We start from the raw sequence: 24,754 nt of genomic DNA, 5'->3' as shown, positions 1-24,754 counted from the left end.
GGGGGCACGTCGCGGCGCGCGGGGCCGGCGCACCGGGAGCCTCGTGGCGCGCGCGTTACCGGCGCGTCCCCGGGCTCCGGCGGCGCTGTCGCGGGTCCCGGGCCGGTCCCTGCGGCTGCAGCCGCTTTCCCGGGGCCGGCGCTCGGCGGTTCCCCCCGGTCAGAGCCCGAGGCTCGGACAAGCAGCGGCCGCTCCCCTTCCCCCAGCGCTGCGGGGCTCATGAAGAGCTTTCCCGGGCTGCGCTTTCCTTATCCCGAACGCAAACACCCGCGGGCTTTTATCGCGGCGGCGCCTCCCTCTCCAGTCACTCCTGCGTTCCTCGGCGCATGCAGGAATGTCCGGGGAGCCGGGGCTCAGCACACAGCGCCCCCGGAGCTGCCGCTGCCCCACGCCCTCCTCGTGCCGCAGCAGGGCCGCTGCCCCGTCCCGTTTCACTCTAAGCCCAGGGACCATCTCCTGCCCCGGGCACTGGCAGAATCCCCCCTCCCCGCCCTCCCCGCCAACCCCAGAGCAGAAGCAGAGCGCGGTGGGCAGTCAGTTCAAAGGTTTTATTTTACTTTCATAAAAGGAGAAGCAGACGATGATTCCAAACCTGTTAACCCGGGTCTAGGACTTACAGACAATTGCACCAAATCAAATGAACAAAAACCTCTCTAGAGGCAGGGCAGGGGGGAGTTAGAGGCAGAGACGTAGCTACGAGAAAGCCACACGTACTTGGTCCCGGTTCTAATACAGCCTCAGTGTGGTTTGATCCCAAGAGGCGGCTGCGGAGCGGGAACGGGCCTGTCCGGCCCAGGGGTCCCAAAGGGCTCCTCCACCCCAGGCACCGACAGCGCAGCCCCGGGCACCGCTGCGGCATCGGAGTGTGAAGGCAATAACTGCCGCCAGGCCAGGCACAGGTTGTAAAGGCAGAACAGATACATAAGGCATTAACCGCTTTGGAGCTTGTCCATCACAAGCTCTTGGTTGACCGTGTCAGGAGCAGCTGCAGAAACAGCCAAGTCCATCCTCAGCCCAGAGCCGGCAGGAGGGTGGGCGCTGGCCTGGAACCTCAGTGCTCGCAGTCACTGCGGCTGCCGGGGTGTGAGGGGATGGGAAGGGACGCAAGTGACGGCAGAGCCGGTGCCTCCCGTGCCCTCATCACCCACCACCCTCCCTCTGGAGATGTCCAGTCTCGAGGGAGGAAGGACCAGCAGCAAAGCGGGAAGTTGTGACTCTTACCTAATAACCCATGAGGGGTGTGACCGAGATGAGCGCCATGCCAAAACCAGGGGACATGATTAAAAAGTGTAACAGGGGCAGGGCCCCCTCCCTAGAGGATCCGTGTTACACATTAAGGCATCATGGTTACAGGGAACATCCACAAATGAAGCTGCCAGAGCTCCCAGCCACCGGCGGGGTGGAGGGGCAGGCTGAGCATGACTTGAGCCAACACATGGGGACAGGAGCTGCCTGGCATCAAAGTCCTTCAGCTGCTGGAGGCAGTAACTACCCTGAGCTGTGCACAGGAGGCCAAGCACAGGAGCTATGAGGGCACAGGTGTCTCCCCTCCAGCACCTACCGGGATAAGGGCAGGTGGGAAGCAGGAAGGGGCCCAGCCCTGCACCAGCAGCATGGCCCAGGCCAGGCAGCTGGAGACCAGATGCAGACAGCAGGGTTTGGACAATGCACTCAGAGATTCTCTGGGGAGGGGGCACAATACAAAACTGAGCTCTGGTCAAATCATAATGGGGTGGAGGGAAGGGAGGAGGGTTCCAATGTCAGCACTTTGGTACAGGGGGAATTTCTACGGTAGCCACTGTCTGATTCACGCGCTCTGGGGTTTGGCCTCGGGAAGGGCTACTCCTTCCACTCCTTCTTGATGGTCAGGTTCCACTCCCAGGACAGGTGGTCAGTCTTATCATCATCTGTGAACTTGGATTTGACATTGTAGTTGCCCCGGGCCAGCATTCCCTTAGGGGCTTCTTCCATGGGGGTCAGAAACTCGTATTCCTCTGCTCGAGGGCCGTAGCTGCCAACCATGTATTCGGTCTTGTCAACTACAGGAAGACAAGAGTGGAGCACAGCGCCTGGTTTAGAGCCTCCCCTGCACCTGGGGCAAGGCTAAAGCAGATGCGAGGCCTGTGACAGCTACAGGCCATAATGAAGCTGTGAGGACAGAGGAGTCACCCACATCCACAGCTCTGCTCCAGGAACAGCTCCTGCTGCAGGGAGCGACTCCCTCCGTCAGCACCGAGCTGCTCCCCAGGCAGGAGCGTGTCCAGCCGGGTGCTGTGGGTGCTGCTGCCCCGCACAGACCGGGAACATTCACACATCACCCTGCGGTGCCTGGGACTGGCTGCCCCCCCAGCAGACGAAGCAGAACCCCTCACGAGCAGCACCCGCCTCAGAGCAGCACTTACTCTTCACTCCTTTCCGGAACGTGTGCTGAATGTACTTCAACCCTGACACGATCTCCCTGTTAACCTGCAGGGAGACAAGCAAGGACTGTGCAGACATCCACAGAATCCCAGCCTGGTTTGGGTTGGAAGGGACCTTAAAGCTCATCCAGTTCCAACCCCCTGCCCCAGGTAGGGACATCTTCCACTAAGGTGGAGGCTCAAACCTCCTCAGCACATGGCCCATCCCACCACAGCAGGAGACTGCTTCCCCCATCACCCCCCTTTTTGGGGGTCAGGAATCGCTCTGGGATTGCAGCGTCCCAATGTTCATTTGTTCTTCTGTTCTGAGACCTCCGTTCTTACCCGAAAGGAGATTTTTATCCGGTATTCCACACCCTCCTTCAGCACAAATGCTTGCCTCCTGTAGCTCTCCAGGTCACCTACAGAGAAGGGAGAGGGCTGCTCAGGGTCCCTCTGTATTGTGCTCTGGGGCGTTGAGGACAGTATCTGCAGGAGCAGGCGGTGACTCTTGGAGTGGGACGGCTGCTCCGCACAGGGCTGCGGAGGCCCCAGCCTAGGCTTGTGGGACAAACCCTTCATGCCTGCAGCACAGGCATTCCCAACAGGGAGTGGCTCCCACAGGCTCTGCTCCAAGTGGCTCTCCCCGGGAAGGGCTGGAATTCTTCCCTAGCTCACCTGTCAGGTCCAGCTCCAGAGGGCCCGGGGCAGTCGTGCAGACCAGAGTCAGTTTGGTCACCACCACGTTTGGAGCATTGGGATCTAGAAGACAAGTGCAAAGGCTGTTAAACACCTTTCCCTAAAACCAGCCAACACAAACCCTTTTCCTTCCAGGGCTCTTCTAGAAAGAGCAAGAAAATCAGTGAGAAGAATGTCCCCCTTGGCCGAGGTCCCGACCATGTGGGGCCAGCCCACAGTGTCCCCATGAGCAGCCCCCTCTAAGGGCAGTGTGACACCTGCAGTTCCTGCACCTTATTCCAAGGGCTGGAGATCAGCCCAGGGAGCACAGACATGTCTTTCTGCTCCTGGCCGGGAGCAGGGAGGAGGAAGGAGGTGACTGATGGAGCTGCAGCTTGAGCGAGGCACAGCCACGTCCTCGGCTCACCTGCGCTCACAGTGACGGCACCAAGCAGCGCCTCCTTGTACTTGCGCAGGCTCTCATCGTCCTTGTCCAGCTCCTGGATCTCCTGGATGCTCTTCTGGGCAGGGGGCTTGTAGTTGACAGAGTGTTCGTCCTCCTCATTTTCAGCTGCAATCTGGGCCAGCTGCTCAGCTGTGGGCTCCTGCTCTGCCATCCTCACACGCACCACGTACACTGCAGTGGGAAGGAGAAGTGAAACTGCACCCACCTGCTCCAGCCAGGCCTCCTCAGCACCGTGACTGCAGGGACACAGCCCTGCCCGGGGCCCGTGGCACAGCGCCTGCAGGGACAAAGCCCTGCCAAGGCCCCTGGTGCACCCCCTGCAGGCTCCTCCAGACCAAGGCTCATGTTCAGCCCATGGAGGCCCACAAAGAGAGGGGAAAATTCAGCCTCGGTGCTTTACTCATAAGCTGGAACAAGTAAACACCCAAAGCCATAGGGAAGATGCGCTGCTCCACAAGACAAGCGGGTAATCTCGTAATAAACCTGAGACCACAACAACCCCAGTTCAGTTCTGCTCTCTACAACGTACAATTCCTGCTGAGAACAGCCCTGCCCCACCACGGGCACAAGTGCCCGGAGCCTCTGCTGCAGCGCGGAGCTCACAGCTCGTGCCTCGGAGCCGCTCCGAGTCGGGTGCCAGGGCAGGAGCACGAGGCTCCTGCTCGGTGCAGCCCCCACTCGGCCCTTCCCGAAGCTCCGTGTCTCCAGAGAAGGGATCGAAACCGCAGCGCCTGGCTCGGTTGCGGAGGCTCCCACCGGGAATCACCGCTGCTAACCCCAACCCTAACCCCAACCCTAACCCTAACCCCAACCCTAACCCTGGGGGCAACGCCAGCACCCAGGTAAAGAACTGCACAAGGCAGCGGCACCCACGGAGGTTCCTGGTGCTCCTGTGGGTGCTGAGCCCAGCGGCACCAACAGCAAACGTCAGCCTGGACCCTCGGAAGTCTTAAAACACTTCCAGTGACAGCTTTGGAAACAAAGCTCTGCAAACAAAACCCTTCACCAGTGACCTGCTGACAGATCCAGGTGTTTCTGCCATTAGCTGGCATTCCCACCCCCGTTCAATAGTCCCGCATGGAGCAACACGCCAACAAACAACTCACAACAGACCACAGGGCTGCACTTGCTGCTGCAGCATCTGGCTTCCACACGGATCAAGAACTGCAACATTTGGTAGGAGCACAACACACGCAACGCACCTGAACACAGGCTGATGCGTGACCTGCACCCGTGGCACAGCCGCCTCTCCCCACGCCTGCAGTGACCATCACAGCAGAGCTGCCCCCCGGCCCCACTCACCTCTTGTGCCATAAATATCCTGCCTGTTTTGCTGGGGAAGGCAAAGGAGGGAATGAGGCACAGGAGGTGAAATTCTGCACACCTCTGCAGAAGAGAAGGCTACAGCTGATGTGTCAGCAAACACAGAGGAGAAAGGAAAGGGGGTGGGAGAACCGGGACCAGCCCCTCTGCCAGGACACAGGATTGAGGGGCTGAGGGCAACAAGGCTCAGTGCTGGGTCCTGCACTTGGGTCACAACAGCCCCACGCAATTCCAGGCTTGGGGAACAGCAGCTGGAAAGCTGCCCACGGGAAAGGGCCTGGCGCTGCTGGTCAACAGTGCCTGAGTATGAGCCAGCTTATGCCTGGGTGGCCAGAAAGGCCAAGAGCATCCTGGCCTGTGTTAGCACCAGTGCGGCAGCAGGGCCAGGGCAGGGACTGTTTCCCTGTGCTGGGCACTGGTGAGGCTGCACCTCAAATCCTGTGTTCAGCTCTGGGCTCCTCACTAAAAGAGAGACATTGAGGTGCTCAGGGGGACCTTCTCATTCCTACAACTACCAAAAAGGAGGTCGTAGCAAGGTGGGGTCGGTCTCTGCTCCCAAGTAACAAGTGACACAACAAGAGGAAACGGCCTCAAGTTGCACCAGGGGAGGTTTAGGGTCGATATTGGGAAATGCTTCTTCCCTAAAAGTGTTATCAAGCACTGAACGGGCTGCCCAGGGAAGTGGTTGAGTCACCGTCCCTGAAAGGATCTGAAAGATGTGTAGATGTGGCACTTCGGGACAAGGTTTAGTGGTGGCCTTGGCACTGCCGGGTTAACGGTTGGACTTGATGGTCCTAAAGGTCTTTTCCAACTGAAAAGATCCAAATTCTCCAATTCTGGGGTGAGGCACATTCCAGCTCCTGGGGTTCCTTCCCTGCCCCTTGCCCACTGCCAAACCTGAGAACAGACTTGTCCTGGCCTGGCAGCCTCCTGGTGTGTCTGGGGGCAGGTCACTTGCAATGGATGCAACTGGTATTTCTGGGTATTAAAGCCTGAGTAAGGTTTATCACCAAAGGTGGGGGGTGGTGTGACACTCTGGGGTCATCACAAGGGCTTGGCACAAGGTCTGGATGATGCTCACACAGGAGCAGCCATGGTGTGAGTGCTGATTTCTGGCAGCTGAAATAGCAGTTCATGTCCTGCAGGCCCTGTGGGGCTGAGAAATGCACTCTTTGGTCTCACCCGGAGCCACCGCTCATCGATAACCAACCCCGGGTGCAATAGTCCGGTAACAGCTTCCTCCCACACAGCAGCTCCGTTGGGGTAACCCCTCCCACCGCAGGTATTTAGCAATAACCGTGCCACAGAGGGCACAGAACAACCCCAAAACCCAACACCCCACAGGCCCAGCTCTTTGGTTCCATTCCTGCATCTCTAGCCTTCACCCTGGGATCCAGAGCTCAAGACACAATCACCCCCCTCCATGGGTTCCTCAAGAACCACCCAGGTCCTCACGGGATATCTAAGACAATGGAAACCCATGAGGGAGAGAAAACAGCCCTTGAGACCAACACAAAGCCCTGTATCAACGGCAGCTCAGGCCAAGGCAGGGTGCAGCTCTCTGGGGAAGCCCTGGAGACACAAACACCAGTCTGGCTCTTCCATCAGGCTTCCCTGGGAGCAGCAGTGGTGGGAACCAGCTCTGAGATGGCAGAGAACTCAGCACATCCCAACCATCATCAGGGCCTCGGCCTCAACCTTCAGCCTCTGGGACAAAGCTGTTATTACAGCTCAGGTCAGCAAACCAGAGCCTGGGATGGTGAATGAGCAGCCACTGCACTGCTGGGAGAGAACAGAACTGCCCCACAAGGGCACCAACATGGAGGAGAGGGACGTGCCCACAGCCCTGCCAAGGGCTCAGCTCCTTAGGGAAAGCCTTCCCGCATGCTGCTGACCTGCCCCAGGCCCTGCTGCCTCTCAGAGCTCAGCCTCAGGCCTCAGCGTGTTTGGAAGGATATTCCTCACCAACTCCTCCTGACACCAAGCAGATGCTCAGGGGCCCTGCGTGGTGGTTCTCTGGCTCCTGAGGCTCAGCGAAGTGGCTGAACACTGGAGCTGGTGCCTCCACTGCTCTGCAAGAGGCACCCCCTGAGCTGTGCCCGGCGCCACAGAAGCCTGCAGAAGACAGCAGGAGGCCGAATCGCTTCCCGTTGGGAATTCACTGCCTCTGCCAGGCCAGCCGTTCCTCACGGGTTCTGTCGGCATTACGGCGCAGGAGCCAGGAGCCAACAGCAGCGAATGCGAGAGCCCCATCTCCTGCCCAAGAGGGAAACTGCGGGGGACCAGCCCTGCCCGTCTGCAGCGGTGAGCAGCGGCTCCCTCAGCCCAGGACGAGAGCCCGCAGCACCGGTGGGAGCCGGGTCAGTCCGAGCCTCCTCATGAGCCAATGGCTCCGGATGTCTACAGGCCACGGGGCAGCCTCGGACACAAGACGTGCCAATCCCGCATCCCAGCCTTCCTCATTCCCGCGTCCCAGGGGAGGCTCAGGCAGCCGCTCGGCTGGAATTCAGTGCAGAGCCGTTTCTGTCGGGCTCATTTCCAGTGGATTGTGCCGGATCTGTTTGCTTATCCCAGCCGCTGCGGCACTGCGGGGTCAAGCAGCCTGAGTTGCGGTACCCAGCCCAGGCTGCGCTGCCACCCTGCACACAGCGTCACCACCGAGGGGGACCAGGAATAAATGGGTCTCGGATACCCCCAAGGCAGCAGCAGGTGAGGGGCTGAAGGGGACCCGCTGATGCTTCCCAAGGTGAGGGCTGCCTCTGACACCACCCGGGAATCTGGGCTCCAAGGGGACACCCAGATAACACCGCTGCACCAGTCACTGTGTGGGAGCATCCTGCAGAACTCCCGAATCCCCTCACAGCGCTGGGATAAAGGATGCTGGGACCAGCTGCTGCCTCCTGGGCACTCGGCAGCTGGGACATGTCGTGCTTTGGTTTAGTTTTCCCTTTTGCTGGTGGCAGAGCCCTGCTCCGCAGCGCACCTGCAAGGCAGGAGCTGTCAAGAGCAAAACCAGAGGAGTGAGCAGAGCTCCGCATGTGAATCTTCCAACCCTGTCCCCAGGGTGCAAACACACACCGAGGTAACGGCTGCAGCGCAGACACCACCGGCTCGTGGCCCGTCTGTACAACGGAGAACGGCAGCGAAACCATCCCCGCTGAGCGAGAGCAGGAGCACCCGGGCGGGCAGAGCAGCAGCAGCGCGGCCACGGCCCGAACCCTCAAGGCAACAACAATTCGTCCCCTTCACGTGACTGGGAGCTCCTCTCAGTGAAAGGAAGTTACAACTTCCAGACCTGCTGCGAAGCTGGGGAGGCCGGAGAGGCCGATTCCCCTCGGAGGAGCCGAGCTGCAGCCTCCGCGCACGGCGATGCCCCCGCTACTTTAACGTGCGGCACCGCGGGGACAAAGGGGCTCATTGCCCTGACACGGAAGGAACGGAAGGAAACCTTCCGAGCCCCTCATTCTATGACTAGAAACTATTTATGGAAAACCTGTTCAAGGCAAACGAGGGCCCGCGCCCCGGCTCCCCCCGCCCCGCGGGCAGCGGCGGAACCCCGGCAGGAGGCCGGGAGCAGACCCTGCTCCAGCGGGGGCGCGACCCCCGAACCCGGCCGCGCTTCGAACTTAACGCGGCTCCGCGCCCCAAGAGCCCCGCCCCGGAGCGGCCCAGCCGGGTCAGCGCCTTCCCGCGGCGCTCGGAAGGTCGCACAAGGGCACTAGGGGCCCCGGGCCCGCACCCTGCCGCGGCCCCGGGACAGGCGGTGCTGTGCGCCCGGCCCGGCCCCGCCCGGGCCCACCCGACCCCGCGCGGCGGAGGCGCTGCCCCGCGGCCGGATCCTTCCCCCTCCCCGGTGCCCGCCGCCCCGCCCCGCCCGCCCCGCTCCTACCGGCGCCGCTCGACCGCGCTCCGCTGACACCGCCGCGGGATCCGCCCAGCCGCCCGCGCGCCCCCGCACTTCCGGGACACGCCCGTCACTTCCCGTTATCCGAGCCTCTCGCCTCACTTCCGGCCACAGCCCGGCGCGTTGATTGGCCCAGGGGGATTCCCGCGCGATGGCGGGGCCGACCATAGAGTTGGGGCGGAGGAGCAGAGCGCCGCAGGGCGGGGCGCGGGAAGGCGCGCGCGGGGGGCGGCATCCACAGCTCTAGACACGGTTCTAGTTTATTGCGGCGAAGGTGAAAAAGCCACCTCGGCCCAACAGCAACAGTAAAATTTATCCCAAAAATAACTCGGTACAAAACGGGTCTGCTCGGAATTAAAAAAAACCTTTACAGGAGTTTAAAACCTATCCCAGAACGAAAATAAAACAAATCCCATCCCCAGGTGGCGGCCACAGCCCCGCCGGGAGCCAGGAGCCACAGCCGCATCCTCCCTGTGCCCGCCGCTTTAGCTGGTGTCCATCTGGAAGAGAGGAGATGAGAGCAGCCGTCACCGCGGGGCACACGCAGCTCCCACACCCCTGCCGGCCCTGGAGCTCCCAGGGGGCAGCTGCCCCACAGCAGAAGGGCACAAGTGAGATTTGCTGCGCTGCTCCTCCCCCCTCCCCCAGCCACCATCTGCAATTCCACTCATCCCACACTGCACTCTCACCGGGACTTCACCCATTCCTACACCACACACACGACCCCGGTTCTCTATTAAGATTTTAATCCACCCACAGGGCAGAGACTCCCGTTTTTGCCTTTTGCTTTTCCCTTTTCACAGCCCATTATCCCTGGGGGTTCTGTTTGCAGCTACTGCTCACTGCAGCTGTCCTGCAAACAGCTTCCCAGCTGCCAGCAACAGCAGCTGCTCAACTGCTGTGGAGAGCAGAGCCAAACACTGCACTGAGGCACTGCCTGGCTTTAGAGGGAGCTGGTGTTAATCCCAAAACCTGGAAAATGTTCTCTGCCCAGAGAAGCCGTGGCTGCTGCATCCCTCACAGTGTTCAAGGCCAGGCTGGATGGGGCTTGGAGCCACCTGCTCTAGTGGAAGGTATCCCTGCCCATGGCAGGGAGTTGAAACTGGGTAAGCTGTAATGTCACTTCCAACACAAACTAGGCTCGGATTCTATGAAAAACCTCTTCCTGCTGACTCTGGGCTGCCACATTTCCCAGGAGGAGATGCTGTGGGAAGCACTTACCCTGGCATTGTAAGCATCCAGCTGTGCATCTAGTTCCTCTGCGGAGAGCTGCTGTTTGGAAGTTCTTCCAGCTCCTCTGCCTCTCCCTCTGTTTCCACCACGAGTGCCTCGCCTGCTGCCGCCACCACCACCAAATCCCGAACCCCCACGGTTCCTGGTCATGCCACCTCTATTTACACTGCCAGTTTTCAAAAGCAGCTGATTTAGTGGCTGGTGGTTAACCCACAGAGATTCCACAGGAGAGGGCCCAGGCAGGTTCCTGCCCTGCACTGGGTGCTCAACACTCACCTCTGTGCTGGTCTTCTCTGTGTGTCGATCTGTGACGTGACCAGCTGGATATTCATGGGGCGCCCTGCAGGAAGAGCAGCCCGGGGGCTCGTATGAGCAGGATGTGGGGTACAAGAGGGATGCAGGAGACGTGCAGGAGGGATGCAGGCGCTGGCAGGCGCCACGGCCACGCACTCACCGTCCAAGGGGACGCCATTGTACTGCTTCATCGCCTTCAGCGCATCCGCCTTCCTCTCGAAATGCACGTCCGCTGTCCCGAGGCTGCGGCCAGACCTGTCATAGTGCACGGCTGCCTTTTTCAAGGTTCCAAACTCTGCAAAGAGCTCCTGAGAAAGAGGGGAAGAGCAGAGACATTCGTCAGTGCCGCGAACACTGCGCAGCCCAGGATGGTGCCGGCCCATCCCTACACACACCACCAGAGGTGCCTTTCAAATCATTATGGACAACTCAGACAAAGGACCAGTGAAAGAGGGAGCACAACCCCAGCAGGGAGGTGCCACAGGTGTCAAAGCCAAGAGGGACTTCAAGTTCACCACGTGTGAGGCACATGTTCACAGCAGCAGAGTAGGCTCAAGGGACGCTGCCTTGAGGCTGACTCAAAGAGTGACTAATAAAAATAATCCAGACCCATGTCACAGAGGAAGAACAGCCTATGAACACATATAAAGATGGCCACAGTTTCATTGTGCTGAAGTTCTTTCTCCCCCAACTAAATCTTTATCAGATCAGGTGCAATTTAGAAGCACAGCCCATAGGAATATACCCCAAAACTTGGGATGAAGAACATCCTCTACTGAACTAAGTCTCATTTTATATGAGCATGTAGTGACAAGATAAGGGGAATAGTTTTAAACTGACAGAAGGGAGATTGAGATGAGCTCTTAGGCAGAAGCTCTTCCCTGTGAGGGTGCTGAGGCGCTGGCACAGGGTGCCCAGAGAAGTTGTGGCTGCCCCATCCTTGGCAGTGTTCAAGGCCAGGTTGGACACAGGGGCTTGGAGCAACCTGCTCTAGTAGAAGGTGTCCCTGCCCGTGGCAGGGGGCTGGAACTGGATGAGCTTTAAGTTCCCTTTCAACCCAAACCAGTCTGCACTTCTACGTCATTTGCTGCCCCAAAGGATGGAAATGAAGAGGCAGCAAATGGAGCCACCGATTTTGTTTCGCAGGTGCTACGTTGAGATGTCAACAGGACATGTCCCCTTCACAAGGTACCCCTGCACCCCATGCCTCAAAAGCTCAATATCTGCCCCATTACTGCCCAGAGGGAGCAGTCACCTCTTGCTGGACCCACTGTGGAGCCACCACCACAGCCCCGCTGTGGTGGCCGCAGCACCACACGTCTTTCACCTCCCCAGCACACCATGCTCAGCAGGGCTGCGGCTCTGCTCCTCCCTGTGCTCATGCACCAGAGGTGAACGTTTCCCAGCACTCATCAGCAGCTTCCCAGAGCCAGGCTCAGTCTGCGCTGCGCAGCTCTGCACATCTGAGGCTCCTTCCAGCCACTCCTGCCTGCTGTACACCTGCTGAACCTTGTTAGTGACATGACTAACACAGGAACAAAGCAAGGCATCATACACCTGAGGCAGCGCTCCATTATAGGATGAGTAACAACAAATAGGTGCAAAGCCATTAAATCAACTTTGCTGCTAAATAACCCTGAGTGGAAATTCGTCCACACATCAGTCAGAGCCAACAGCAGAAAAAGTGAATCTCAACGGCTGCAGGAAGCACAGGAGCTGGTCACACTGAGGTCACTTCACAGAGCAACACACTTACGGAAACCAAATCTGCACTTACAGGGGTAAAGGGCAGGTTTTAAGTGCATTACCCAGTAACAAGGTGACCTCAAAAAGCTCCCTTCCAATCCCCCAGGCACAGCCAGACAGGCACACGGAGCAACCGAATGAATTAACCGACAACAAAGGCAGCTGCCTGTTGCAGTTGCTTGCTTTCCCTGGTCAGGATGTGAGGACCAGAAACCATTCCAAAAGAAAGCGCTTCACGGAGCCAATACAGCCCCGGTATTCGCGGGTGTTGCTGGTGCCGGTGCCCTCCCCACTGGGGGAGCCCCATGCCATGGTATGGAGACAGAGCACAGCGACACCCAACCAGGAGAACCCAGCAGGCTCTTACCCAAAGCACGGCTGAAAGAAGGGACACGAGCACAGGACATCACTTGGCTAGAAAACAACACAGTGGGTACCACAGGTAACCCCTCACAGATAACTCCTCCCAGGTACACCCATGGAACACCTCAACACTCAGCAGAGCTACACAACCAGGACCTGTACACCCAGAGCGTGCGGCTGTACACGCAGCACAGTTCTGGCATCGCTGCAACTACACAGACCTCGAGTTTGAGCAGTTTATGGTCAATTCTCCCATTGTGGCTGGATCCAGCAAAACAGCAGCACCTTCCCCCCTGCACCAAGGCAGAGACCCTACAACACCATGAGCGCCCCACAGGCAATGGTGGCTGCTCCCAACTACAGCCCCTCAGGATCACCAGAGCCGCTGCAGGATGAGGGCTCGTGGCACAAACCTCACCACTGATGCAGAGTTAACTCACCCGGGGCTCTTCTGTCCGCACAGGGAAGGAGCAGGACCTGCAGCGCTCCCGCGGCTGCTTGGTGTGCCCTACCCCGACGCTATGAATGAAACCCCCCATGAACATCCCCCGAGGCGCCGCTCCCGAGCCCCCACCTGGATGTCCGCATCCGAGACGCCGAAGTCCAGGTTCGAGACGAGCAGTTTCCCGCCGGTCTCCACGCCGGCCCCCGCCCCGAAGCCGCTGTCGAACAGGTCGTGCTGCCACTTCTCGGGGAGCTGCTTCGGCTGCAACGAGACCGGTACCTCGCTGACCGGCGCCGGGGCACCGCAGAGCGCCAGCCCCACTGCCCGCGCCGCAGGGAGCGGACAAAGGGCCGCCCGCCCACCCCATCCCGCCTCGCCGAAGAGCCCAGCCCGGTTCCCCGTCCCGCGCCGCCGCCGAGCCCCGCAGGTGGCCCCGCTCCCGCCCGTCGCCGCCGCCGCCGCGTCCCGTACCCGACTGTAGGGCGCGGGCCGGTTCCTGCCGCCGCCCCGGGCCATCACCGGCCTGTTCCGCACGGGGCCGCCGCCTCCCGCTCGCACGGCTCCCACGCCGCCCCGGCCGGGCCCACCCCCGCGGGTGGCGCCGCCCCGGCCTCGGCCGCCCCGGCCGCCGCCCCGGCCGGCCCCGCGCTGGCTGCGGTTGAGCTTAATGATATCGTCCAGCGACATGTCCATCTTGTCGGCCATGATGGCGGCTCCGCTCCGGGGCCTGCACTTCCGGCCGCGCTGCGCCGCCGCCGGAAGCGGAAGAGGCGGTGTTCGAGCGGCGGAGGTGCGGCCCTGGCGGCGGCGATGCGGGTGCGCGTGCGGAGCTGGCACGGGGTCGCGTCCTGGCTGTGGGTGGCGAACGACGAGAACTGCGGCATCTGCCGGATGGCGTTCAACGGCTGCTGCCCCGACTGTGAGTGCGCGGGGCGGGGCGGGCGGGCCGGGCCGGGCCATACCGCGCTGACGCGCTCTCCGCGCCGCAGGCAAGGTGCCCGGGGACGACTGCCCGCTGGTGTGGGGGCAGTGCTCGCACTGCTTCCACATGCACTGCATCCTCAAGTGGCTCAACTCGCAGCAGGTCCAGCAGCACTGCCCCATGTGCCGCCAGGAGTGGAAGTTCAAGGAGTGACGGTGGCGCCGGTACACCGAGGGGCGCCGTTCACCGCCCCGGGCCGTGCTCTGCCCTCAATAAACGTGCGGCGGCTTCGCGCCTCTCCGGTGTCCTGTGTCCTTCCGGGGACGGGAAGGGGGGAAACGACTGCTCCGCGGAACCCGCCTGCGGGGCGGGGGGAGAAGCGGCTCTGCCGGGCTCGAGAGGGCCGGGCCCCGCCGCTACTCGGTGGTTACTGCCGGAACACCCTCCCAGTGCAAATGCTGTAACCTCATTGTCCGGAAAGCCCAGCACAGCCAAGCCAGGGCCGCTCGCACGGTTTGGTTCCATTTCTAGTGAATTCAGCAAAAAACTCCCGCAGGGAGAACAAACGGCTCCGGACAGAGCTGTCCCTGCACCGGGGCAACCCCATCATGCCCAGCACCCGGCTGTGCCCTAGGGCAAAGAGCTGGTGCTGCTGCAGCAGCCTCACCTCGGCTCCCACCACAGCTCCAGAAAAAGCAGCTGTAGCAGGGATGCGCCAGCCCAGAACCTGGCCCCTTTCTGTGACCCCACCTTGGGCCCAAAGATACCAACACAGAACTCTTAATGTTTTATTAATGACCAGCAACAAAGTTTACAACAGAGAGGACAACAGAACTGGTGTGGAAGGACCATGTGGCCCAGGGCACCCGCTGCTGCACCCTGGAATGTAAGAGGCAGGAAGGGGCTCAGCACCCGTCCTCCTCAGGCCCTGCACCACTGTGCAGGGACTCACATGCTGCACGTTACAAGAAGCCCTGGGTTCAGCTGAAATTCCAGTCCCTCCCTTTGGGAAGCCCTTGGGCACAAGGTGGGACTCCAGGCTCTGAGCAGGTCTGGACAGCACCAGGTTGTGGAGGAAGCCCCTGGGGGTGCCTGTGCCCCTGCCCCTTGTGCTGCTGCCTCTTCCTGGGGCCCCGGGGCACAGCAGATCCAGCTGGAGCTGCAGCAGCTCTGTCTGTGCAGGGGCCGTCCCCGGGGTGACCGTTCCCACCACCACCCCCAGGCTGCTCAGGAGCACAGGCTCCAGCCAAACCTGGGGCCTGGGCATCTGCTCCATTTCCCTCCTACTAAAAGCCAGAACTGGCAACAGTAAAAGCACATCAAGGGGTTAAAACATGGGTTAGAATTAAAACCTTTAAAACTTACTTTTTTTTTTTTTTTTTTTCCCTGTCATCTCTCCCCTGGAAAGGGGCTGATGGAGGAGAAACCAGGCAGCAGCAGCAGCAGGCTCCGGCCTCACTGGCTGCAGTTACTGGAGGAGGAGCTAGGCCAGGAGAGGGCAGACAGCACACCCTGCGCACCAGCAGCGGGGTCCCCGTCCAGGGGTCCCCTCCAAGAGCTTGTCTGCTCCCAAGAGGTGAGGCTGCGGCGATCTGTGACCCACACACCAGCTCTCTGCTGGCCTAGTGCTTCTCTTCTTCCAGTCTCCTCATGGCCTCCAGCACAGCCAGCTCTTTTGCTTCCTTCTTCTGGTTCCTAGCTTCAAACTCCAGCCTGCATCAATCACAAAATGCCATGAAATTCTCATCCATCTCTATCTCAGCTGGAGCAGGGGAGCACCATAGCTCCTGCTACTCTGCTCCAAGAGCGCTTCAGAAACCACCAGTAACCTCCCAACTGCTTTCAAGAGCCAGCACCCAGAGCTTCCCATAACTGTTCCCACCACTTCACAGGCTCCCACACTGGGCAAACACCACTTGTTTCTGCCCCAGCAGCAGACGCTGCTGCTCCGTGCTTGGCCTGTCCTGGAACAGACCATTTAATAATACCAAAACCAAATTTACCACTGACTGAGCCAAGGTTACTGAAGGCAAAGGGCTCAGGCCTAAAAGAGCAAAGCTCTGAAAGAAGCAACATGCTCTTTCCCCCTGGGAATAGAGCAAGGGAATTTTATCACTGATAGAGGAAGAGGAAGACCAGTAAAACACAGTGACACACACTGACACAGTGGAGTTCAGCTGTTCCTTTCCCTGTGCAGTCCAGTACATCCACATCTAGGCAGCCTCCCCAAGCTATGGCAGATGAAGGACCAATTACTGACTCTGTGCCTTTAGGTAACCACTCCTCTCCCTGTTTGATCCCATTCATTAGTCCTCACGCAAGCTGGTCAGTACAGTATGTGACAGAACTGGGAGATAAAACCAACCTGTTCTTGATGATCCTCTGCACAATGAGATCTGTGGTGAGGTTGCTGCCACTGTCCACGAGCTGGAAAATGCCACGTCTCTTCGGTTCCTGTGGACAAACACAGCAGACTGAGCTGGGGAGACACGCAGGCCCTCAGGGTTACAGCTCAGCAGGGGATGTTGAGCAGAAGCCATGGCAGGTTCTAGGGCACCCAGCCAGGCACAACACAAAATGATTCCTAGGAGGCAGGATAACTACTTGCTGAAAGCAAAGCCTTATGTTTGTGGGAGCTGCCCAGGACTGGCATAGAGCAAAGGCTACAGGATTTCTCACTCTGCCATGAAGGCACCAGAAACAGGCAAACCAAAGAGGGACTGCAAGAACAGAGCTGTTTACACCTTTGCTCCAAGCAGCCACCCTCAAGGATGGATGAAAACCAGGCTCACCTGTGCTGCACTTGCTTGGGAGCATCCTCTGCAATACAAGTTCCCAGCTCGGGAACACGAAGCCACACTGCCTCTATCCAATGCTGACAAAGCAGCACAGCCAACAGCAGCTGGCGCCTTACCTCGTATGGGTCAGAACCATCCTTGTCTGGCACCACCTCTGTCATCCCATGACACACAAGTGTTACCTGGAGAAGGATACAAAATTGTTGACAAGACCCATAAAATGCATAAGGACCTTCCCTGCCACTGCACCTGCTGCAGCACAGCCTGGAGACCAGCAAAGCCACCCCTCCTGTACTGGCCCTGGTGGTGCATCTGGCACTGCCAGTAACCCTGCTGAGCTGTACCTTCTCCCCTCTACACCCCTGTGTTTTACTGCACCACTTCAGTTCCCCAAGCACATCACACCCAACATCTTCACATCCATCTATATGCAAAGACTCACCCTGAAGTGATCCAGCAGGTCAGCAGTGACAGCATAGGGGGCTCCAATCACCACTTCTGAGACATACTAGAGGAAAAATGAGGTAAAGAGTCCAGATTTGGGAAAAACAAACACACCCCAAAACCACAAACCAACACCCCCAAACCAGGGGCCAGCCTGCTTCATGAACAACCTTAAGCAGGTCAGCCAGTTAGAGAGGTAGGAACTCAAGCAATGGAACACGGAAGGAGGTTTAGCAGCCACTGCTTGTCACACAGCATCTTTTAGTTCCACTACAGAATATGCTTTCTGGTAAAGTATATACAGCAAATTCAGGAGTTTATAGCTCAGAGAACACACTTCTGGGCCTCCCCATATTTCTTTCCCTGGAATTTTCTTCCCTGCTGCCTTTGCTAACCAGAGGTGGGGGAGTTCAATAGCTCAGGTTAGCCAGCACAACAGGAGAGCCCAGGGACGACTCCTGAGAGCACACCAGCTCCTCTGGCAGCCTGAAGTGACCCGTCTCTGCTTCCCCAGCACATGCCAAAGAACCTGCGTGAGGTTGTTGGCTACAGGAGACCACCACCAAGCTCCAGGCAAGTTCTGAAATGGTGCAGAGACACCAACCCAAGAGGCACTTACCCTGCAGGCCAACACACTGAGTGTTCTCTCATGGATGTTCATGATGGGGTAGTTCTTCCCTTTGTAACGATTTACTTCCTAAACAAAGCACCAGGCACAGTTAAAGAGAGACAAAGCAACCCCTTTCCCTCTCACTTTCTCCCAACATGAAAACCCTGTTTTGGCCAACACATCCTGTTCCCGGCTTCTTGAGCACAGAAAGAACAGGGGCCAAGACGCTCTGTCTTTGGACAACATTATACTGACCTGATCAAAGTGCAGCCCAGCGATGATATAGGGTTTCTCTGCCAGCTGGTGAACCTTCTCCAGGAAATCTACGTGCCCAATATCTGTAGAACACTTTAAGGAATTGAAACTAACACAGAAAACAGGGAAAGGGAGACAGAAACAGATACACTGGAAAACCACAGTGGGAGACATAAATCCTATGGATTCGATTTCTGCATTATTCGTTGCCCATATCCAGTCGCCTCCTTCCTCCACAGGTCCTGGGCAAAAACCAGACCTCTCCAGCTCTGCATCACATGGACTCAACTTTGCCTCTGTGCAGAATTTCTACCTGATCTGGGTGTTCTGGCTCAGTGCCTCTGAGACTGCTGCAGGTGGCCCGGGCAGGTGCTTGGGCCATGACGCCAGCCCTCGGGGGGACTGGAGTGTGATCACTAGAGCAGGGAGAGCAACCACCTCTCTCCCTGCCATCCTCCAACAGCTACAAACCTCTCTAGAGAGCAGCTACAGCTCCTTCCTCAGTGTCCTGCAACTAAGGCAGTGAGAATGCTGCCTACCCCCACTTGCACAACTACAGAGAGAGAAAGAAAGGAAAAGGGAAAAAAAAAAAAAAAAAGAGACAAATATCCTGGTCTGGCGCCTCAGAACATGAGAACATTAAACTGAAAGACCAGTGCTGCTTTCCTGACAAAACAAAGTCCAGGATACGGAACAGGTCGAAGGCTCCAGCCACATAGATGATGGTGTCTCCGGGCTGTGGTTCCTTCCCTGAAGCAAACTGGATGATCTTCTGAGATGTCTGCAGGAACTGTGAGACGCCCGTCCAAGGACTGTGACCCTTTGGTCCCTGGGAAAACACACCCCACACACGTCTCCTTTCCAGGCTCCAGGAGGGGTTTGGACAACACAGACACAGCCGCAGGCAATTTGCAAGTATCACAATTCTCAGCAGCTCAGACTTCCCACGCTCCTGGCACCAAAGAGCTCAGCAATCTCAAAGGCCATTTTTGCTCTGTCAAACACGGTGCAAATCGTCCCTGACAGCCAGCTCAGGAGATGCCGAGGAGAAAGCTCAAGAAGGAGGAAAGCAACAGGGCAGGTTTGGATTGCCAGGAGAGACAAGGCTCAGTAACACACAACCTACCCTCGCTCCTCTCCAGCCTCCAGCAGCCTCCCCCTGGCTCCAGCAGGAGCCGATACCAGTGCCATGAAACCGAGGATGGAGTTTTAGCCCCCCACACATCAGATTTGGGAACAGGCACTGGGTCACCCCCTCGGGCACCTTCCTGACCCCTAAAGCTTGGGCTCTACCAGACTGGCAAGAACAAAGACAACCCCGGCGAGAGCGGGCAAGTCAGGCACACACAGCATGCAAAGGGGGCTCAGCGTGGGGCCATGCAGGAACCTGGTGATCCAAGCACCAGGGAACAGCCATGCTGCAGCAACAGACCCTTCATGCTGCTCAAACACCCCAACGTGGTGGGGAACAGAGAGGATAACTCAGCCCAACCAGCAAACCCCCTGTGAGTAAAAGCTCGAGTAAAGCTCTAAGTACTGGCACTTGTTAATCGGGCACAGTCCAACACCCAGGGACAGAGGGGGGCTGACAGCTCTTGAGAGGCAGTGCGAGCCTGAGCCGGACCCAGGACGGCTCCACCAGGCACACAAGTCCTGCAGCACACTCATGCTAGCCGCGTGCCTGCTACAGACACTTCCCAGACCTGATGCAACACCTTTGAGAACATGAGCACTGAAAGCAGCATCCACAGAGGCTCTCCCTGGGCTGTCCCTGCAGGCACTTGGGACCCGAAAGAACAGCGGTTAAGAACGTACAAGCAAGCCAGAACACCAGCAAAGGCTCAATGGGTGCAGCAGCTCCATGGCATCGCTGAAGGACACTTCACCCTCTGGCCCTGCACGGCCACACCTATTTCACTAACTACAGCAGTTCCTTTATCGAGCAGCAAACGCTTACTGAGGTTGCTACTAAATACGGGGTGGAAAACAAGCCTGCAACAGAGGCTGAAAGCACATTTGGAATCCTTCTTGGACAGGACAACAACGAGACATCCGTGACCAGAACTCACATTACCTTCCCAAAGTTGTCAGTGTGCTTCCGATAGTCTAGGTCCTCATCCTGAAGGGAGATAAAGAGTCACAATGTTGAAGCACTCACATAGCTCACGTGACCAGGAACATGGCCGTGGGTGGCCCAGGCTGCACACCAGATCCCTGGCTCTGAACACTGACAAACCAGTTCATATCCAGAGTCGTGTCCCAGCGTGAGTCAGATGAATCGTGTCCTCATCTGATCCCCGCCTGGCACCACGCAGTGACGGTGGCTCTTGCCCAACCTGCAGACCTGATAGCATTTCAAACCTACGTCCTCCCACAACAACGCAAGCCCCTAAGAGGACGGTGTCCCTCCTACTTCCAAAGACACTCCACTGGAGATGGGCTCAGATCCCTGCGGCCAGCCAGAGCACTGCACCATGGCATGGGGTGAGCTTCTGAAGTCCATCTAAGCCAATCTAACAGCTCAGCAAACTGGAAGATCTCCCCTGATCCCTGAATTGGTCCTTTGTCTTGTCCCTGCAGTTATATAGGAACTTCCACCATATGACTACTTCCTTTATTTTCCTTTGGCTACATCAGCTATCTAGCATGTAGTGAACTGAAGAGACTCGAGGCAGGTCTGATCAGACTAGAGACAGCAGGAGGCAGAAGCATGCAGCTCAGTGGGAAGGAAGAGGACTTTCCAGTTGTGGCAGCACAGGGGTGATGGATCAACCTGGCTGCAGGGTGCAGCTTCACCCCCGGGGAAGGCACAGGCTAGCCTGTAGTGCCTGTAACATTCCCTGATTCCCAGGCCAGTCACCAAGGACTGAAGCTTTCAACACCCCTCAACCTCCCCCTTCTCCAAAGCAGCATGGGCTGAGATCGCTGTGATCTCAGGCAGGCTTAAGCAAACATAAGCAGGTTGTTTTGCTGCCACTGCCCATAATCAGCTTGCCAGTTCTCCCTGCACCCAGGAGCCAGGCCCAGGAGCTCCATTGCCATTTGGGACAGCAAAAGGAAAGAGCTGGCAAATGCCCAGGACTCTGAACTCCCACCCAAAGCCCTGTGACTCACTATGTTGCTGTGGTGAGCCTTAGTCATGAGCAGCATGCGGCCAACGAGGTCAGTGGTGGACACACCTTGGGTGCGTTTGCATTCCCTGCAGGAAGACAAGCAAAGATAGAGCAGAAGCCACAGGAAGGTGTTCCTCCTCATTTCCCACCATTACCACACAACACTTGACAAACCCAAACGAGGGGCTGTGCTTCTACCTGCTCTTGATATAAAGTACAGCATCCATTCACTGAGCCTCTGTATCTTCTTCACCCTACAGCAACTGCTCACATGAGCAGAGCTTACCTTGCACAGGCTCCCAAGAAGAGCCAACCCCCAATGAAGCCTTGAGGCCAGATCTAGCTTCTGCCAGGACCAGGCAGGCCCCACCAGCTGCCAGGCTGCAACACTTCCCACAGCCACAGTGATAGAACCAACTGAAGCTCTGGCACACAACACAGCTAAATTCAAGTGTAACCCGGGGACAGCTGTGGTTTATCTGATCCCCTTCAGGGCACAAACTCTCAGAAACTCTGCCCAAAGCAGGGGAGGAAGGGGAGCAGCCGCAGGTTACCTGTATCGCCCCGCAGCCTTCACTTCCTCATAGGTATCCTTGCCATCTATCGTGAGCGTGATGTCGTCTGCAGAGAGAGAAAAGCCTCAGAACCGCACCCAAGCCCTGCTGCACAGTAGCTGCTCTGATGGCAGGGGGATACATCCTGCATCCCACGGGAACGCCAGGGGGTTGCAAGACCACTCCATCTGTAGAGACAAGCATAGTCCTGCATGCTGATCACCATTAGCCATCCAGCTCACTGTTCTGTAGGTAGCCCAGAAGATGAGAGCCAGCTGCCCTTGCAGTGACACCAGCAGCAGCCAGGACTGAATTACTGCCTGAATGACAGTGAGCAGCCCCCATCAGCCTACCAAAAAGCACCTCAACCTTCACATCCCCAGGACTGCTTTTGGCTGTTGGCTCATGTTACAACCTTTCCAGCCAATTTAATAGCCCTCCAACAGCCAGTTCCTTCCTGCAGCGATGACACTTGTACAGCCACATGGAGCTACCCTTCCTCAGAGTTAACTCTGGTTTGTCTTTGCCACAGTTCCCAACTCACTCTACAAAACCACCTCTCACTTACTCTCAGTGACAGTGCAAAGTCTTCACAAGTGAAAACCCATTCTCATTTGGCAGAACAGCCTGTTCATAGCAGGCGCTGGCAGCTCATGGGTGACAGGAGTCCTAAACCCCACACCCTCACGTCAGGGCACAAGGACATGCTGCAAGCGCAGCCCTGCGTGCCAGGAGAGGGCACAAACAGTGGGTTTGTGCCTGTCACCCTCCCAGTTCAGCTCAGCTATTGCAAAACTTATCTTTGCATCAACACAACCTGGCAAAGCTGCAGCGTGAGGGCATCACCCAGGTGCAAGTACAGAGTGACTTGGCAGAGGGGATAAGCACAGGGCAACCGGAGCAAAGGCCACAAGCGCAGCTCTGCTGCCATAATCCCCCGCTGAGCCTAGGAAGGGTCACGCACCCCAAACGTGTTCAGGACACGTAACTAAGTTAACAGGGAATTTGATAATCAGCCTGTCCACGTGAAAAAGCTCGTCTGTCTCACAGGATTAACGATTTATGTACACTTAGTGAAATACTTGGCTAATCAATGGCAGGCGCCGGGATCAGACGAGGAAGATCCCTGACATGAGTGCAAAGACTCCTCCTGATCAAACCGAGAGAACACCTCCCGAGGGGCTGGGGAAGGGCTGAGGCTGCATGAATCCAAGCAGCAGGCCCAGGAAGGGACAGAGTGCAAGGGCAAGGATGTTTCCCAGAACACAGGTGCTCTTCAGTGACTGTAAACTGAAAAGTGTTCCCAATAGGAACTGGGTCTCTGACTACACACTCAGCTAAGCCCCTGAACAGCTTATCAGCTGGATAAAGGGAGAGCAGCTTTCCAGATCTGATCTCATCCCAGGATAAGTAGATTTAAACACAACTGTATTTCTGCATTTACCTTTTAACAGCATTTTTCACGTTAAGGTCTGCACAGATTTCTGCTAGCGCTAAGGGCAACCTCAGGATAGCTGTCAGACAGCACGTCCCCTCTGTCAGTGAGAGGGCTGCTTATAGCCCAGGGATGTGGCCACCCCTGGGGTACCCAGCATGCTAAGCCTGGCACACAGCCGTGTTTCCCCACCACAGCAGGTCAGGAGCCAGGAAGCAGATCCCTGCACACGATGTACCCACTGGCCATCACGTTCCTCAGCCTGCAGCACACGAGCCCCACAGGGTCTCTGTTAATGGAACACCTCAGAATATCACTCACCACCGTGCACACAGAAGTCACAGTTATATTTGTCCAGAGTTTCCAGTGTGGTGACATAGGGAGCTCCTGGAGCAATCTCATCCACCCACTTGATGGCTTGCACCATTTTGTACCTCTCCTCCTGTGTAAAGACAGGGGGGCCCTTGTGCTTGGCAATCTCCTCTGAGCAAGAAACAGAAAAGCCCCATTAGAAGCATGTACCACAGCTATGAAGATGCTCTCCTACAGGAGCCTCACTCATCTCACGGGTGGGTGAACTGCATCATGGACTCATACTCAGCTTGGAGCTGGTTTGGGGTAGAGGAGGAAGCCTCAGCTAGATCAGAAAGGATTTCAATTCAGTTGCATTTCCTAAGCATGTCACTGGAATTCCCTCGGAAGGCAGAAGGACCCAGTGCCTCCCTGCACCCAGATGCTTGCTACTGGGAGGTACCTGGACCGCCTGGCAGCCCCAAGGGAAAATTCCCATTAAACAACAGCTTCATGCTAGAAAATACGCATCCATAAACCAATTTAAAATCGGTCTTCACACACAAGAAACAGCTCTTCGCACTTAACTTCCCAATGGGCTACAACGAGTTCTCTCCACACACTGATGTGCCTTGGAGTATCAGCTCTATAGTTTGCGACAGCAGAACCAGCGAGGTTTTCAGCTGGTGCAGTTGTTTTTACAGCACGGGACACGGGTCACGCCTCAGAGAAACCCAAGAGCTCGGAGCTACGGAACCTCGCTCCAGAAAGTGGGAAAGGGGGAGCCCTTCTCCCCTGCCCAGGGAAGAGCCGCTCTCTGGAGGCTGCTGCTCCCCGAGGAGGCGAGGGCCGCCCGCTCTGTGCCGGGGGGGCCGCTCTCGGGGTGACGCCGCTGCGCGACTCGAGGGGCAGCGCTCTTACCGTCCGTGTGCACGCCGACGATCAGGTAATCGCCCATGGCCCGCGCCTGGCGCAGCTGGTTCGAGTGCCCGTAGTGCACCATGTCGTAGCTGCAAACACAGCGGCCGGGTCAGCCCGCGGGCGCAGCCGGCCCGCGGGTCGGGGGTCACCGTCCCCGCACGGGGCAGCGCTGCCACATCGCGCCGGGCTCCGCGGGGCAGCCGCAGCGCCCCGGTCCCGCTGCACCCAGCCCCGGGCGAAGCAGGGCACGGCCCGGCGGGGGCTCCTCTCCCGCCGCCGCACAAATCGCGCGGGAGCCCGGTCCCGTCCGAGGCCCGGCCGCGGTCACAGAGGAGCCGGAGGCACCAGCGCAGGCAACACCGTTTATTTCCCCGCGACAGCCCGGCCCCGCGCCCGCCGCACTCACCATCCGTCGCACCAGACGCGCACAGGCCGCGCCGCAGCCCTGCCGCCCGCCGCGGGGCCGCCGCCCGCCGCCCCGTTGCGCAGCATGGCCGCGCTGTCACGGGCAGCAACGCGCGCCCGCGGCACAGCCACCGGAGCCGCCGCCGTCCGCCCCG

The 24,754-nt window shown here is 58.1% G+C and overlaps 4 protein-coding genes across 7 annotated transcripts; 1 reads left to right on the top strand and 3 right to left on the bottom strand.

The window, feature by feature from the left end:
* Nucleotides 1-533: 533 nt before the first annotated feature.
* Nucleotides 534-8,828, bottom strand: ARHGDIA (Rho GDP dissociation inhibitor alpha). Its single transcript, XM_057405403.1, has 6 exons — nt 8,756-8,828; nt 3,505-3,714; nt 3,078-3,161; nt 2,745-2,821; nt 2,403-2,466; nt 534-2,039 (listed from the first exon to the last, which is right to left on the bottom strand). The coding sequence occupies exons 2-6, from the start codon at nt 3,692-3,694 to the stop codon at nt 1,840-1,842; spliced, it is 615 nt and encodes a 204-aa protein (XP_057261386.1). The 5' UTR covers nt 3,695-3,714; nt 8,756-8,828; the 3' UTR covers nt 534-1,839.
* Nucleotides 8,829-9,014: 186 nt separating this feature from the next.
* On the bottom strand, nt 9,015-13,556 carry ALYREF (Aly/REF export factor). The gene is made up of 6 exons (XM_057405395.1): nt 13,323-13,556; nt 12,981-13,112; nt 10,458-10,605; nt 10,280-10,343; nt 9,992-10,169; nt 9,015-9,270 (listed from the first exon to the last, which is right to left on the bottom strand). Exons 1-6 carry the CDS (start codon nt 13,554-13,556, stop codon nt 9,256-9,258), a joined length of 771 nt encoding a protein of 256 aa, XP_057261378.1. The 3' UTR covers nt 9,015-9,255.
* Nucleotides 13,557-13,636: 80 nt separating this feature from the next.
* On the top strand, nt 13,637-14,061 carry ANAPC11 (anaphase promoting complex subunit 11). The gene is made up of 2 exons (XM_057405402.1): nt 13,637-13,770; nt 13,841-14,061. The coding sequence occupies exons 1-2, from the start codon at nt 13,662-13,664 to the stop codon at nt 13,984-13,986; spliced, it is 255 nt and encodes an 84-aa protein (XP_057261385.1). The 5' UTR covers nt 13,637-13,661; the 3' UTR covers nt 13,987-14,061.
* Nucleotides 14,062-14,976: 915 nt separating this feature from the next.
* Nucleotides 14,977-24,752, bottom strand: PCYT2 (phosphate cytidylyltransferase 2, ethanolamine). Of its 4 annotated transcripts, none has more exons than XM_057405394.1 (13): nt 24,601-24,752; nt 24,195-24,283; nt 23,304-23,465; nt 21,548-21,614; nt 20,995-21,079; nt 19,955-19,999; nt 18,571-18,709; nt 17,881-17,963; nt 17,635-17,712; nt 17,014-17,079; nt 16,688-16,753; nt 16,139-16,227; nt 14,977-15,486 (listed from the first exon to the last, which is right to left on the bottom strand). In XM_057405394.1, exons 1-13 carry the CDS (start codon nt 24,684-24,686, stop codon nt 15,396-15,398), a joined length of 1,146 nt encoding a protein of 381 aa, XP_057261377.1. In that variant the 5' UTR covers nt 24,687-24,752; the 3' UTR covers nt 14,977-15,395. The 4 variants fall into 4 exon arrangements, with proteins under 4 accessions (XP_057261377.1, XP_057261376.1, XP_057261374.1 ...); XM_057405393.1 differs by lacking the exon at nt 24,601-24,752 and adding an exon at nt 23,505-23,619 and having other exon boundaries at nt 23,304-23,424; nt 24,195-24,271; XM_057405391.1 differs by lacking the exon at nt 19,955-19,999 and having other exon boundaries at nt 24,601-24,746.
* Between the last annotated feature and the right edge of the window lie 2 nt (nt 24,753-24,754).

Source organism: Pezoporus wallicus, unplaced genomic scaffold, assembly GCF_028554395.1.
Source record: "Pezoporus wallicus isolate ANWC-B61680 ecotype Strahan unplaced genomic scaffold, APGP_CSIRO_Pwel_v1 contig_7750, whole genome shotgun sequence".
Classification (NCBI taxonomy): domain Eukaryota; kingdom Metazoa; phylum Chordata; class Aves; order Psittaciformes; family Psittacidae; genus Pezoporus; species Pezoporus wallicus.
Note: the sequence above shows the minus strand (reverse complement) of the source record. Positions and strands in the feature narration are given on the sequence as shown.